We start from the raw sequence: 17,462 nt of genomic DNA on the forward strand, positions 1-17,462 counted from the left end.
TGGTACTCCAAGCTGGTTTTTACCTCAGGCCAAGTCCTCCCCTCCCTGCCTCCTTCCCCCTTTCATCTTCTTTCCTTGCAGGGTTAGCATCCGTACTGTAATTTTTTATGTTGTTTATGCATTTCATTTGTAATAGGCAACTCCCGTTCGATATACCTTTGGGCAGATGGGCCTTACTTGGGTAGCAGCCTTGGTTTGCTAACCAGGCTGCAAAGGTATGAGAGAGTATCAGTTAGCCTATGTGCTTGCTGAATGGGCAATTGGCTCTGCAAGTTTTATGATAGTCACTGACCTCTGATGGCTGCTGTTTCTTTCGGTCACCACCATATGTGAAGTAAAATCATTTATTGTTTATTTAATAAAAAGGGTGACCAGTTTAAACGCCACTCACTGTCTCTGTGTCGTTATTCCTATTATTAAGTAATGTGTTGATTTGTTATAATTATATGCATTGCTTAAGGTAATAGTGTCTATTGCTGATAGGGCATTTATGAGAAACTCCAAAAACATGGCATGTAACTGTATCAGTCTGTGGGGTGTGAGATAAAGGGGTCTTTGGCAGGATTTCGGAGAAGTTAATTTAGCACATATCTACAGTATATTTCAGGGATTGTACCTATAACAATCAAAACATTACAAATGTACTGTATGAATCAACAACTACATAGAATAACTAGAAGTAAGGGGAATATTTACTAAAGTGCAAGTTTGTAGAAGTGGAGATGTTGCCCATAGCAACCAGTTTCTACTTATCGTTTATTTAGTACCTTCTAGAAGATAATAGCTAGAATCTGATTGGTTGCTATGGGCAACATCTCCACTTCTAAAAATCTGCACTTTAGTAAATATACCCCTAAGCCTATATTTCATAGGATCCATAATCCTTGTTTTCAGATGTTTTTCTATTTCCCATTGACAATACCTCAGAATCCACATGGACCATTTCTCCAGGGTTTCAAAAGCTATAAACATCAGCTAGTTCTCCATGTAAGAAGTAAAAGCACCGTTACATCTCTCTTGTTTTCAACCAAGTGTATATCTAATCAGAAAAAAATGAAGCTTTGAGGGATCAGACATTTTAAAACGTGCAGGTATTAATCTTGATGTCAATTTCCAATTCTCCGAATACAGTTTAATTTTGAGTATTTAAATGCTGAAATATCTTTTGATGGTACACACAAAATGATTCTACCTTTGCTAGAGGATTACATACATTGTATACAATACATTTTTACTCAAGACCCAATTCATCTTAATGTTAAGTTTGGAAATTGATTCTTCAATATCAAAACTATCCCATATTAACCTGTAATGTATATTTATTTCCAGTTATAAATTGGAGAATGATAAACTACCAGCCAATCAGCTCCAACTGTCATTTTTCAAACACAACCTGTAAGATGACAGATATGAGCTGAGTGGCTGGTTGTTTGTCACTTTCCAAGTTATCACTTTCCAGAGCCATGTAATAATATTCCTATATTGTTTCTATTTACTTGAGCTATTTATTTATTAATATTTTTAAAAGGTCATTTATGGCTAAAGTTTTTTTCTTTCCATATAGTAGATTTTGGCATGTTTTATGTGTAGCGCAGTGGTAAGCACTGTTGTCTCACAGCACTGTGACATGAGCTTCATTCTAAACAGTACCCAATCTGAATGGAGTTTGTATATTCCCACAAAGCTTGTATGGGCTTCCTTCCACAGTCCAAAAACATACAGGTAGATTAACTGGCTGCTTACAAAACTGATCCTGGTGTGTATTTGTGCTGGAGAAGATTTAGATTGAGAGTTCCAAAAAGATTGATGTGAATGGATAAGTGGTCTTTGCACAGTATAGTGCAGCATAATATAATGATGACATAATTAACTGGTAAGTATATGTGTATAATGGAGGAGGCAAAGGGTCTTATTCAGGGTTAAATGCAAATTGACTCATTTATATTCACATTTGTGCAGCTGTGCAGTTGATTCAGTTAGTCACATATAGTATGCAGTACACACATTTTGATCTGTGACTCTCTGCCTCCTCTTGTTGTACCTGTATGATATGAGACTGGAAGCTTGGCTTTACCGTGCATTCGCAAAATCTTTAAAATAATACAATGTAACTGCACTACTGTCAATGTCCGGATACCGCAAATAAGAAGTGCACAAGTGGATCGGTGCATTTGAAATACTGAGCAAAGCCCTTTTTTTATGTGAATACTTTAAGTAAATAAAATAACAAATTAATTAATTAATTAATTAATAAATGTGCAAGCTTCCCTATTAAACATTAAAAAGAAAATTGCGCTGAGTGGATAGTCGATTGGATTGAGTAAAATAAAATAAATATTTTGATACGTATTTAGAAAAACAACTCGGCTTTACTCAGTTCAATACATTTAATGATATTATCACATACACATGAGAGCTTAATCCAAATAAACATATGGTAGCAATACAATTAAATAATAATAAATCTCTAAAATGGAGCACCTGCTTTCACCTAAAAGTTCAAATTAGCACTAGTCATGCAATGCTGGTATTTAAATTAGTTCTTCCGCAGGTATATTTCAATGTAAAATAACAATGGAATCCTTAGTTGCATAAATGAATAAAGGTCCTTGTATGTGATAATAACAATATAGTAAAATCAACATTGCAGCTTTAAGTGGACAATAGTATGTCTGAAGTGCAAGTCACCACTGATGTGAATAGATCTCTGCGTCCAGGTAACGTTAGAGTATGCGGTATGTTGCAGTCTCGGCTGACCAGTAATGAATGACTGTGCAGTCAGAGCCGTGAACTCCTACACGGGGCAGCATCGGCAGCTGATCCCCAGAGTGGTTCTTACAGACATGGATGGTTTGTTCCAGTTTCAATAATGTCTGTGTGAAGCCTGCACACAGTGATAGCTGAGTGGACCATAGACTGGAGTGGTGAACGGAGCGTAAGCCAAATTGTCATCCTGGGGTAATTAGATAGAAAAGGTGGAAGCAGGCCAGGATGTCAGGATGTCAACGCGTTTCGTTCTGCTTCAGAGAACATTTTCAAGACCTTACTTTACACAAGTTCTTTAATTCAGCTGTTTTAAAAATATAATCTAAATAAGTGAGAGACCCAGAACTTCCTGGGTCTTATAGGCCAATCTCACTACTTATAGTAGATTATAAAAAATTTACAAACATTTCCACATAACATCTGAAATATATTAATTAGAATTAGTTGAGGATTAGTCAGAGTGATAAAGGGATTTTAGCTGTTCGATCTGGAGGGAAATATACTGAGTTTTAGCTTATTACAGGATAAATATCTTCTCCTACAGTCACATTTTCTAGTCAGTTGAGCCAAGTGTTAAATGCCCTTAAACATTTGTTGCATACACAGATCTCTTTCCCCAATCAGGAATCAGAGTGGCAGGACCTTATGGTAGTACAATATAACTTGTAGCGCACAGAGGATAGACATATGTGGAAACATCTGTACATGTATATTTGAACATTATTTCAGACAAGAAAAGAAGATGTTTGTGAAAAGAAAACTTTGTACTTTGTAGCAAAATTTAAAAAAAATACAGAAGTGTCCTCATACACTGGGTGTCTTCACGTCATACCGAGATGCTCCAAAAGGAAGAGCATGCCATATTTTTCTTTAAATTTTGTATCTTAGTTGCCTCACAAAAGTCGCTGTGTACTAGAGATGCAGGGTTGCTACTTTAACTGGAATTGATTTTACACACGTACTAAGTGGCTTATTCAGGTTGGATCGCATGGCTGCATTCGCAAGCAACTAGTCAAAGTTTGTGCACATGTATATGCATTGGCCGCTGCAATCGGGAAGCGATGGCAGCGAGCACGCAGTCCCATCTCATAGTGATTGACAGGAAGTGACTGTTTGGGGGTGGAGGGGGGGTTGTCAAAGGAATGCAGATGTGCCTGTGCATTTGAACGCTATTACAGGGCAATTGCAGATGCTGGCAGAGGTCTAGATGGTGACAGGAAGTTTGTGTGATAGGGTCAGGTCAACCACAACTCTGCGACTGGTTCTGATGTTACCTATTGTTTTGCTAACTTGCAGATGCATGTCATGGGAAGTGGGCAGCTTTATACAGTGATGGGCATCTGCGGTTGCCGTAAGATGCATTCATTAGCATAGATTCACAGCTAGCGGGTGCGTGCGAATGCAGCAGTGTGATCCGTGCTAAATCAGGCCCTAAGTCGCAGATGATGCACGGTGGAACTTGGGAGTAAGGAAGTCACAGATGCTCACATTGGAGCCTTTTTTACAGATTCCGACTCAGTCGCACACAGATGTACAAATGCTGCAAGACCCAGTGCTCAGTGTACACTAGCAAAGTAGTCTTGCCTCTTCCACTTGTTTTATTTATGCAAATAAGACGCACATTTTTAGCGGAAAATATGCTCAGCGTAGCCGAGTTATCTGGGACCAGTGGCACTGAGATGGGTTACCTGGCAGTACTGAAGCCATAGTGTAAAAGGACACATCTGTACATGTTTAGGGAGCAAGGGGCCCATTCATCGTTCCCTAAAGTATTTGAAAGTATTCTCACCTACTGTTGTGGGAATAAGGTACATGGGGCCATTCATTACATAGGTAAAGCAGGAGATATCACAGATATATCCTTTTTAACTTGCAGCCCATATGCTGTCCACAGTCCTCATTCAGTGTAGGAACTTTCGCCATCTTCAGATGACATTGATTTGTGGAACTCCACTGCTTCTTATGGGAAGGAGATATGGGTTGTGAAGAGGTAAACCTCCTTAGACCCGGTGTTCCTACAGCAGTGGAACACTGCTGGGTAAAACCTGGTAGTATACAATATATTGCCTCTAGTAATTAGCAGCAGAATCAGTAGTGGGAGATGCTGAATTTGTCCCTAAATGCATTCCTTTATCTCTTTTTTCCCCCCAGATGGACCCTCCTGTTCTCCCTCTCTGGACACTCCTCTTTGGCATCCTTCTATTTTCTGTACACTGTACCTGGGTGGCTTGCTGATTGTGGATGCTGTGAAGAAAGTATGGTAAAAAAATTACATTCTTTTACTTTTGATTATGTTTGTGACAATTGTTTTTACCCAAGAAGAAGCAAATGAGTAAATGTAAATCTTTTCTGTTTTTTGAAGGTTAGCTGTAGCTTGTAATTCATTCTCCATGCATACTGTATGTTAGTTTTTTTTGTGTTAAAAATGGGCATCCACGTGTAGATGATTATCTTGCAAATCATCGTTGTTTCATGAGAACAATATTTGTGAATTTGGTAAGTACTACTCACATACAGGTTGGCAATTTGTAGCATACCTAATGTTTCTGTCACTAATGTTAATTGGTTGTCATTCCTATAAAATTACTCACCGGCCACTTCTCTACCTGACTCCTGAGATTGTGCTCTTGTGGATGCAGCTTTACACGGATTAATAAGATTACAAAAATGTCTTATTAAGCACCAACAGTAAAATACCATTAACATAAAGGACTACCGTGATTTATTTTGCACACACAATTTAATTGTATTATGTGTTTGTGCAATGTTTTGTTTGTATGTTAATAAATTATATAAAAAGAGCATGCTCGTTTAACCCAGAATATGCTCTGCTTTCTTTTTTATATTTTAACAATATTAAAAAAGGGTTGCATACAAATATGATGCGTGGACTTACCAGACCCAGATAATACTTGTGGTCTATCAGTGTAATTTATTTTGAGGCCTTTCACAATTTTGTTGTGCATAATTAGTTTTAGCTTCTCCACATAGGAGTTGTGACCTGCAAGTTTTTGGCAGTTAAGCACATAACTGCCTTGCTGCTGTCCATAGTATAGACCAGGGTATTGTTAGACTCCAGACATCTAAGCCCATAACTTCCTTGCCGCTGTCCATGGTGGAGACCAGATGATTGTTAGACTGCAGACATCTAAGCCCATAATTGCATTGTTGCTGTCTGGAGTTAAGGGGATTGTTAGATTCCACATATAATCCCTGCTGGCATCAACCCTAACTGGGGACAGAGTTGTCTTTGCTTGAGATAAGATGAGTAATGAAAAAAATATGAGTGTTCAATGGGAGAAACCTCATGCTAGTGATCAAAAGCCACAATGAAAAAATATGCTAAACTGTAGTAATAATAAAATAGCAATATTGTTTACTCAATTTTAAAAGCCTTAGGGGTAAATTTACTAAAGTGAGAGTTTTCAGAAGTGGACATGTTGACCATAGCAACCAATCAGATTCTAGCTATTATCTCCTAGAAGGTGCTAGTCAAATGTTAAGTAGAATCTGATTGGTTGCTATGGGCAACATCTCCAATTCTAAAAACTCTCATTTTAGTAAATATACCACTTATAGTGAATTCATGCATTCATAAATTAATTCTATTGTTGCCTACTTGTCCTTGTTGGTATCAATTAGCAGCTCTAGAGAAATTAATAGCGAGTATCACTGTTCTAAACTATCCAAACAAATCATGAATTGTTTTAAAGAACTCCAACAGTTGTTGAATATGAACAAAGTGTTACAAAATGTTTATTAATAAAAAAATATATATTTTTTTTCAGGGTCATTCCATCAAGATGAATAAGACCAACCAACCAGTATCCTATTTTATAATTAAAGGAATTTCAGAACTTCCTGAACTGATGCTCCCAATCTTCCTTCTGGTTCTATTTCTTTATCTATCTACTCTTGGTGGCAACATGACCATTCTTCTCCTGGTCTTTCGGGATTATCATCTACATACTCCCATGTACTTCTTTCTAGGCAATTTATCCATCTTGGACATCTCTTCTACAACTGTTACACTACATAAGATCCTTACTGCATTTGTTACAGGAAATAGAGTTGTATCCTATGCAGATTGTATGGCACATGCATACTTCTACATGGCCTTACAGTGTACAGAATTGTTGATATTGGCTGTCATGAGTTATGATCGGTATGTGGCCATCTGCAATCCATTACAATATCACATGGTTATGAGCCCCAAAATCTGTGTACTGTTAGCTTTTTCATGCTGGATATCAGGTTTTCTTGAATTTATACCCCATATTTACATTTTATCTCATTTCTCATGTTACATTTCCAATTATATTAACCACTTTTTCTGTGACGTCTTACCACTTATGAAACTTACATGCAATGATAATTCACTGCTGAAGCTCTTGATTGCCACAGAAGGTGTAATTATATCAGGCCTCATACCCTTACTTATGACAGTTATGCCTTATATTTTTATAATACTCGCCATACTTAAAATCCATACCAGTACTGGCAGACGTAAGGCTTTCTACACATGTTCCTCACACCTCACAGTTGTCATCCTTCTCTATCTGACTCTTTACTGCTTATATTTATCACCAACATCAGAAAACTCCTTAGATTCTCACAAACTTTTTTCACTGTTTAACACAGCGGCTGTGCCTTTACTAAACCCCCTCATTTACAGCCTGAAAAACACAGAAGTGCAGTCAGCAATGAAGAGGATGTTGAAACCTTTACATGACAACCTTAACCAGTACTTCAAGTTTCAGCGAACACAGAAAATCTCCAATGTTTGGTCTTTGTGTTAAAAATGTGTCACAACTAAAAGTTCTATTTAATGAAAACAATACAATAGTGTTGTGTAACACCAGTATAACCAGGAGATCATTCAGGCTGTGATACTTGCGGGGAAGTGTGGCTAAAGATGTAGTGACATGGTCATGACACATTGTGTATATTATGGCCCACAGTACATGCTGTTCTGTAACATACCACTGAAATGGGTTTGGCTGTGCCATCTTGGAGACACGGCTGACCTTTCATGGGAAACTCAAGCCTACAGATAGTCTTGGATTACAGTTCTTTGCCCCCTCCCCTTCACTAAGTACCCTAGCAGCAGTCAATATACTAATACCTGGAATCTTCTGGGAAAAATGTTTGACCAAAAACCTTGAGACATGGGTTTCATGGACATTTACTCTCCATTATATACTCTATGTCCTAGTCATGTTCCCTTAAGAGAAAATGGTCCATTGTCTACATCAGATTTATCTAATGCCTGTGCTCAATGTAATACTCTATCCTGTAATACTCAATGTAATACTCTATGCAGTCAGGAAGCCGACGGTCAAAATGCCGACCCACCAGCTTCCCAACTGTCTAATCCCAGCAGGGGTCTAATGAAATGCGTCGAAATCCTGACACCTGTCATTTTACCCACACCAGGAGCCCGACATCCAGCATACCAAACAAAGGTAAGCCAGGCAGCAGGTGCGGACAGCTGCAGGGGGGAGTGTTAGGTTAGGGGCTCCCTGGGGGGACTTAGAGTTAGGACCCCCCCAGGAGGGTTATGCTAGGGGAAAGGGGGGTTAGGGTTAGGCACCCCTGGGGGAAGGTTGGGGTTAGGCACCCCCCCAGGAGACAGGTTTAGGCTGCAGGGAAGGGGGGGTTAGGTTTAGGCACTTACAGGGGGGTTAGGGTTATCCACTTTGGGGGGAGGTTAGGGTTAGGCACCCCTGAGGGAGGTTTAGGGTTAGGGGGGGTAAGGTTAGTTATAGTTAAAATACTTACCTGTTGGGATCTTCAGTTGCCTGTCTTCCGGCATTGGGATTTGAACCGTCATGCATCCACCGGTATTTCATACCTATCCCTTCCTATAACATTGTATCACATGGACCAGAAAGGGCCAATAACACACAAGGGGATCTTCTAGATACACAGGAGTTCACTCTTCAACCATTTTCCTTTAAGATTTAAAATGATCTAATTGATATAGCTAAAGTATTTAAAAGAAAAAAGAAGTAGTGAATCCAGTAAAAAAAAAAGAGTTCTCAATAAAATATTATAAAAAAATATATAAAACAATCCATCAGTAATGAACAGCAAACAAAAGAGACATAATCATCAACCTCACAAGACCAGGAAATAGCCCAAAGCAGTAGGATACATACTGCATAGAATACAAGGAATGGAATCTGGGGAAAGCTTCTGCACCAGTAAATATTTATTTAGAAATAAGTGTGAAACCCCAATATGAAGAGTAATAAATTCAATATTTATGCGACGTCTGGGGCGTGCTGCCAAGTACAAGATACAACATGTAAGAAAAATAAAAAAGAAGACAGAAATGTCCCTTGGTTGGCGCACTAACAAAAAATTTAATAAAATGTAACTTTTATTAAACAATATTAAAATTGTATATATAATAATCTCTCCAGTGAATTATAAAAAATTAAAAACGTGTCAGTGTGTTAGTTATTGAAATGAATAGTGTTATTGGTACACCTGCGCGTGTAATGGCGACACAAAAATGGATATTAATAAATAGAAAATCTCTCCCAAATAAGTCATAGAATATATGCAAATCCAAAAATAGCAAATCAAAAAATGCATTTAATTGGGACCAATTATATGTGGCATGCTATAACATCCCTAAAAGTGGGATAATATTCTGCAATGTCCACTGCATGTCAGAATTGCCATGATATGCATGTGAGAAGTGGCCGCAATATACTCATATACCTAGATTGCCACCTGTAACTGAAATGCACATGGAATCTAATACATTAAAACAAGGGTTGACTTAACTGCTGCAAAGCCAACAAATAACTTATAACATCTAAGGGGCTGGAATTATATTCCGTAAAGACTGACTAATATACTTGTAATCAGTCAATTGGCTCAATTAATATAGATTTCATATCACAAATGTCATGTAGGAATAGGAGATTGATATCTTATATTATCACCTTATCCCCTCATGTTATTCTACCATGTTTTTGGACATTATTGGCTATTCATTAGGCTGCAGGTAAACATGCACATGTGCTGTCTGCAGTGTATTCAGCAAATCTCTGGAAAGAAAGCCAAATCTTCAGATATACAATGTTGCAGTGTCACAGTGTCTTGTTATAATGTTAGCAGCACATGTAGCCATTTAAATCATAAGGGTATTTGCATTAGCTTTGACAATAAGAAAACCCATGCCCAAATTAGGGAGTATCTGGGAAAGAAGCCAAATTTGAACAGCACACATGGTGTGTATAAATGATTCTAAGCTTGCTGCTGTTCATGCAGCTATAATATAGTAATTTATAAATTACTATATAAATAATTATATAGTAAGGGAACGTGAATTATGTGATAGGCTTATGACAAGGGGGTACTGTAATAGATTATTGAAAAAGATGAAGAAGGATGTACACACACAGGCTAGAGATACATTACTGATTCCTAAAATTAAAACTAAAAGTGAGGAACCAGTGAGATTTATAGGTACCTTTAATAAAAAATGGCAAGAAATGAATACCATCTTACAACAACATTGGCCTAGCCTTCATACTGATCATGATTTGGCAAAAATACTCCCCAGTCGAGTGCCGATGAGTTGGAGAAGGTCAAGCAACTTACAAGACCTTTAACTACATAGCCACTTGTCTTCCCCTAAAAAATCTGTTTTTCCAACTCAGGGTTCCTTTAGTTGTAAGCAGTGTAAAGCTTGCCAGTATATGGCACCTACCAAGCAAATTTTTGATTATTTTGGACACAAGTGGAAAATTGATAATTACATCAATTGCAATTCCTCCGGGTTAGTATACCAACTAATATGCCCATGTGGCAAGAAATATATTGGCAAGACCATAAAATGAGACTTCTTGAACATGTTAATAGCATTAAAAATGCCAGCAGTGACAAACTTAAGTTCAAGACATTATCTCCTGTAGCCTATCATTTTTTGAAGTTTCATGAAGGAAGTCCGAAAGGCTTACGAGCATTTGGTATGAAACAGATTCAACTGGGAAGAAGAGGAGGAGATTTGGATAATGAACTGTTAAAATATGAGACAAAAATTATTTTTTTAAACAAAAGCATGCATCCCAATGGTTTAAATGAATGGAATAGTTATTTACCATTTCTCTAATTATCACATAGCTATATAAATAATTTTTGGTTATTAATTATTTCGGGAAATTTATATTATAGGACAGGGATACACATTCTTTTTTCTTTCACCTAATATTTTCACTGAAATGCATTTCATAGTATTCACATATATCTATGATTTTTAACACATTTATGCACTTTCACCATTATATTTCATAATTTTTTATGTATACATATTTATTTTCTTACATACATATTTCTCACGTGTTTTATTTTGGCACGATTTATTTGAGGATTTTTCATCTTCATCTTCATTTCACATTGTCGGCACTTTTGCTCTTTATCACATTTTTCTTTTTTATTATTATAATATTTTGCACACACTTTTCTTATTGGCTCACATATCACTAAATAAAATAAGTGTTTCTTTGCCATCTCTTTATTATATGTATTTATTATTTTTCAGTGTTGTAATAATATACACATGGATTACATATATACTAGTAGGATTTGGCATTAGCACTTTTTTATATATTTTTTATTAAATATATCTTATTTTATTTATATATTTTCATATATTTTTATTTTTATTTTTCATATATAGTGTACACATAGGATGGATGCTCTATGCAATTTGCATATATACACACTTTTTATATTACTTACCTTAGTTTCTTATATAATATATATGTATATGAATTTATCATCTATGCATTTGTTTTATACGTAACAATTACAATCTTTAACTGTGTTTTTATAATTCATGATGGATATTGCATCTCTCATCTTATACTGGTTCCAGTTCCATGATTTTCATCTCTCTTCTTTCTCTCTCTTCTTGTATCTATCTCTGTATTTCTTTACTTTTGGACTATAAATGATTTAATTGGCTGTTTAAATACATGTGACCTATTATGCAAGATATGATTGGCTTGTGTGCCCTTGCATTTATCATAGGCTCAGGATAACATGTGATCACAGAGGGATGCTATGATAGGCTACCTCTCCTAATAAAGATTAATTACAGAACATGCTCTGGTTGCCTTGAAAAAACTCTCATTTGTGAAACATACGATGGCAGCAGCAGGGATTTTACTGCTGCATGACCAGATATGTTACTTCTCAAATGTCTGTAGTGATGTGATGTGATGTAAAAAGAAGATAATACTTCACTCAGTACTCACCTGATATATGCGCTGTGTATATGAGACACTTATCTCTATTGAGCTGATGTAATGCTCATATATATTATATCAATTAAGTCAAACCTAATACTCATATAACTTATACTGCTGAATTCAACCATTATTAGTGAGCTAGTGTAAGGCTCAGATAGTGTATACCATGTGACTGATTAGAGCTGTTTCTAGACTCACTAAGTTACCAGCTATTCATGTTAGATCCTATTTATTTATAGCTGCATGAACAGCAGCAAGCTTAGAATCATTTATACACACCATGTGTGCTGTTCAAATTTGGCTTCTTTCCCAGATACTCCCTAATTTGGGCATGGGTTTTCTTATTGTCAAAGCTAATGCAAATACCCTTATGATTTAAATGGCTACATGTGCTGCTAACATTATAACAAGACACTGTGACACTGCAACATTGTATATCTGAAGATTTGGCTTTCTTTCCAGAGATTTGCTGAATACACTGCAGACAGCACATGTGCATGTTTACCTGCAGCCTAATGAATAGCCAATAATGTCCAAAAACATGGTAGAATAACATGAGGGGATAAGGTGATAATATAAGATATCAATCTCCTATTCCTACATGACATTTGTGATATGAAATCTATATTAATTGAGCCAATTGACTGATTACAAGTATATTAGTCAGTCTTTACGGAATATAATTCCAGCCCCTTAGATGTTATAAGTTATTTGTTGGCTTTGCAGCAGTTAAGTCAACCCTTGTTTTAATGTATTAGATTCCATGTGCATTTCAGTTACAGGTGGCAATCTAGGTATATGAGTATATTGCGGCCACTTCTCACATGCATATCATGGCAATTCTGACATGCAGTGGACATTGCAGAATATTATCCCACTTTTAGGGATGTTATAGCATGCCACATATAATTGGTCCCAATTAAATGCATTTTTTGATTTGCTATTTTTGGATTGGCATATATTCTATGACTTATTTGTGAGAGATTTTCTATTTATTAATATCCATTTTTGTGTCGCCATTACACGCGCAGGTGTACCAATAACACTATTAATTTCAATAACTAACACACTGACACGTTTTTAATTTTTTATATTTCACTGGAGAGATTATTATATATACAATTTTAATATTGTTTAATAAAAGTTACATTTTATTACAATTTTTGTTAGTGCGCCAACCAAGGGACATTTCTGTCTTCTTTTTTATTTTTCTTACATGTTGTATCTTGTCCTTGGCAGCACGCCCCAGACGTCGCATAAATATTGAATTTATTACTCTTCATATTGGGGTTTCACACTTATTTCTAAATAAATATTTACTGGTGCAGAAGCTTTCCCCAGATTCCATTCCTTCTATTCTAACGAGTTATACAGCTGGCTAGTCCAGCATTCTTGCGCTTCTTTGCACAGGCATATTCTGTATACTCTTATTGGTTGAAATTCATACTTTCTATATATGAAAATTTTTTCTTTTTGTCCTTTTGCCCAAGCAGAACTGTACTAAGAACTCTATTATTAATATTCTTGAGCTGTAATTAATTGTAGTAACTATTACTTTTCAATATGGCCACTTTCAGTCTAATTAAAGACTTGGAGGAAAGACGTGAGAAACTTCAAAATAATTCGGACCTAATATCTGATATTAATGGAGAACTACAAGACTCCTTGGGGAGGGATTGGCAAAGTGATCTTCTGATGTTGAAACAACTTTTGTTTAAACAAAGTAAAACCTGGTGGAATAGGGTAACTTTTGATAGTTATATTAAGAACAATATCACCCCAAGAGGTTTAAGACCTAAACTATTCCCTACTTTTGAACTTGCTACTCCTGATTTAAAGAAAGAATGGGAAGACACTCTCACCCAATGCTCTAAATCATTAATAACAGTTCTCATTAAACATGATGAACTTTTATTAAATGATTATGCAATTGACATCAAGAGACTGAGCGATAAGCTTAAAAAGTTTGAATCATTAGAAAAATTCCAACTTACTTACAATAAATACAAAAGGGAGGTGGATGAATTTGAGAATGGTATAATTGAGAAAAAAAGAAGAAAGTTCCAAAGAGACAAAACGGATTTTATACAGGACAATGTCTACCGATGGAAGACTCATGTACAACGACATAGATACAATAAGCCCATCGAATATTCAACCTCAGAGATTGACTCCTCAGAAGGAGAAGGACCTTCCCAATCATCATTATCTAATAGGGGCAGGAATTTTTTAGATTGTGCTCCAAAGGATATCAGGAACAATCTTGGTCCTACAAATTCAAGACTAGGAGGGGCAGGAGGGGGGAAAAGAAGAAAAAGAGATTTGAGAGATTGGATGGAGGATCCGAGAGAAACACGACGGTACAGGAAATAATGAGTGACGGCCTTAAAATTATCAATCTCACCAACAAAACCCTTTCTAATGACCAAATGTCACTCCTGTCTAAAGGTTTATCTTTCTCTCCAGAACGACTGCCTAATAGATTTGAATGTGAAAAAGATCTCCAACTTTTTGCAAGGAAGCTTCTTTTTAAAAAAAATAATTTTTTAGCAATAAACAACATGACCTACAGACTAGTCTCACTGAATCTCCTAATACCAACTTGTCTGAAGAAGATATTGTTATGATTAAGATTTTAGAAGAATTAGAATCTGGGAATGAAGAGCAAGAGAGTCATGACTTAAGACCATTCAATTCATCCACTTTATTACCGAAATCCCAGTGTTTTCCAGACTTCAAAATTTGTCCTCCAGTTAAGGTTTTTGTAGACTTAGTGACAAAAGATTTTGAAAGACTCTTTTCTAGTCAGGGCTTTGTCAGCAATTCAGACAACCTCACTCCAGGTGAAAGAACAGCATTGTATCAGGTATCCCATTGGAGTGATACCATAATAAAACCTTCAGATAAAGGAGGCAACGTGGTATTATGGCCCAGATCCATGTATTTGGATGAGATAGAAAAACAACTGGGAAATACCAAGTGTTATACCAAACTCACTTTCAATCCCACACAAAATTATCTACAAGATTACATGAAGTTGATAACTGATGGATTATCAGGTGGAGTAATTACTAGAAAAGATTAAAATTTTCTTCAGGTAGATAACCCCAGAGTACCTACTCTCTATTTGCTTCCGAAAATCCATAAAGATCCCCTAGTGCCACGGGGACATCCGATTGTATCAGTATCAGTAGCAGTATCACGGAAAAGGCAAGTATTTTCGTTGATCAATATCTTAGACACTACGGCATAACTCTACCTTCTTATGTAAGAGACACAATGGACGTTTTGACAAAAATACAAGATCTGACGGTTAACTCTCATACATGGATAGCAACTTATGACGTCGAGAGCCTCTATACAAGTATAAATCACACTAAGGGTTTAGCGGCTGTGAGATATTTTCTGAATATGAGTAGAGATCAGGCATTAAAAACCTTCCTACTTTCTTTGTTGGAGTTTGTACTCACAAAATTTTTTTTCACGTGTAACGATAACTTCTACCTCCAGGTTAGAGGCACAGCTATGGGGACAGCATGTGCCCCAACATATGCTGGCCTCTACCTGGGATGGTGGGAGCGTGAGTACGTTTTTACAGATAATCATGAGATATATACCAATCATGTTCTCATCTATTTAAGATACATAGATGATATCCTGATTTTTTGGGAGGGGGAGAGGGATCTCTTAGAGGAATTTATTACCATACTTAATGAGAATGATCTCAACTTAAAATTGACGGGAGAAGTTAGCCAATATTCTGTCAACTTTCTGGATTTGACAATCAAGATTGAGGAGAATGGTCGAATAACATCTGATGTCTTTAGGAAACCTACGTCAACTAATAGCATTTTACACTCCAAAAGCTCCCACTTGTCAGCAACTATTAAAGGAGTCCCCAAGGGTGAATTACTTAGGACTAGGAGAAACTGTTCTGAAGATCATAATTATATAGTAAGGGAACGTGAATTATGTGATAGGCTTATGACAAGGGGGTACTGTAATAGATTATTGAAAAAGGTGAAGAAGGATGTACACACACAGGCTAGAGATACATTACTGATTCCTAAAATTAAAACTAAAAGTGAGGAACCAGTGAGATTTATAGGTACCTTTAATAAAAAATGGCAAGAAATGAATACCATCTTACAACAACATTGGCCTAGCCTTCATACTGATCATGATTTGGCAAAAATACTCCCCAGTCGAGTGCCGATGAGTTGGAGAAGGTCAAGCAACTTACAAGACCTTTAACTACATAGCCACTTGTCTTCCCCTAAAAAAATCTGTTTTTCCAACTCAGGGTTCCTTTAGTTGTAAGCAGTGTAAAGCTTGCCAGTATATGGCACCTACCAAGCAATTTTTTGATTATTTTGGACACAAGTGGAAAATTGATAATTACATCAATTGCAATTCCTCCGGGTTAGTATACCAACTAATATGCCCATGTGTCAAGAAATATATTGGCAAGACCATAAAATGAGACTTCTTGAACATGTTAATAGCATTAAAAATGCCAGCAGTGACAAACTTAAGTTCAAGACATTATCTCCTGTAGCCTATCATTTTTTGAAGTTTCATGAAGGAAGTCCGAAAGGCTTACGAGCATTTGGTATGAAACAGATTCAACTGGGAAGAAGAGGAGGAGATTTGGATAATGAACTGTTAAAATATGAGACAAAAATTATTTTTTTAAACAAAAGCATGCATCCCAATGGTTTAAATGAATGGAATAGTTATTTACCATTTCTCTAATTATCACATAGCTATATAAATAATTTTTGGTTATTAATTATTTCGGGAAATTTATATTATGGGACAGGGATACACATTCTTTTTTCTTTCACCTAATATTTTCACTGAAATGCATTTCATAGTATTCACATATATCTATGATTTTTAACACATTTATGCACTTTCACCATTATATTTCATAATTTTTTATGTATACATATTTATTTTCTTACATACATATTTCTCACATGTTTTATTTTGGCACGATTTATTTGAGGATTTTTCATCTTCATCTTCATTTCACATTGTCGGCACTTTTGCTCTTTATCACATTTTTCTTTTTTATTATTATAATATTTTGCACACACTTTTCTTATTGGCTCACATATCACTAAATAAAATAAGTGTTTCTTTGCCATCTCTTTATTATATGTATTTATTATTTTTCAGTGTTGTAATAATATACACATGGATTACATATATACTAGTAGGATTTGGCATTAGCACTTTTATATATATTTTTTATTAAATATATCTTATTTTATTTATATATTTTCATATATTTTTATTTTTATTTTTCATATATAGTGTACACATAGGATGGATGCTCTATGCAATTTGCATATATACACACTTTTTATATTACTTACCTTAGTTTCTTATATAATATATATGTATATGAATTTATCA

The 17,462-nt window shown here is 35.9% G+C and overlaps 2 protein-coding genes across 2 annotated transcripts; both read left to right on the top strand.

The window, feature by feature from the left end:
- Window positions 1-1,009: 1,009 nt before the first annotated feature.
- LOC148453465 (olfactory receptor 2AP1-like) lies at window positions 1,010-7,565 on the top strand. The gene is made up of 3 exons (XM_088462110.1): window positions 1,010-1,091; window positions 4,918-5,026; window positions 6,555-7,565. The coding sequence occupies exons 2-3, from the start codon at window positions 5,024-5,026 to the stop codon at window positions 7,563-7,565; spliced, it is 1,014 nt and encodes a 337-aa protein (XP_088318236.1). The 5' UTR covers window positions 1,010-1,091; window positions 4,918-5,023.
- A 6,845-nt stretch (window positions 7,566-14,410) lies between these two features.
- Window positions 14,411-15,123, top strand: LOC148453466 (uncharacterized). The gene is made up of 2 exons (XM_088462111.1): window positions 14,411-14,587; window positions 14,671-15,123. Exons 1-2 carry the CDS (start codon window positions 14,411-14,413, stop codon window positions 15,121-15,123), a joined length of 630 nt encoding a protein of 209 aa, XP_088318237.1.
- Window positions 15,124-17,462: the final 2,339 nt, after the last annotated feature.

Source organism: Taudactylus pleione, unplaced genomic scaffold (assembly GCF_031769625.1).
Source record: "Taudactylus pleione unplaced genomic scaffold, aTauple2 ptg001150l, whole genome shotgun sequence".
Taxonomy (NCBI): domain Eukaryota; kingdom Metazoa; phylum Chordata; class Amphibia; order Anura; family Myobatrachidae; genus Taudactylus; species Taudactylus pleione.

Bases quoted from the DNA above. Each gene is read 5' to 3' on its own strand.
- LOC148453466 (XM_088462111.1), top strand. From the start codon at position 14,411: ATGAGTGACGGCCTTAAAATTATCAATCTCACCAACAAAACCCTTTCT. The intron at 14,588-14,670 runs GCAATAAACAAC...GTTATGATTAAG, and splicing joins TTAAAAAAAATAATTTTTTA to ATTTTAGAAGAATTAGAATC.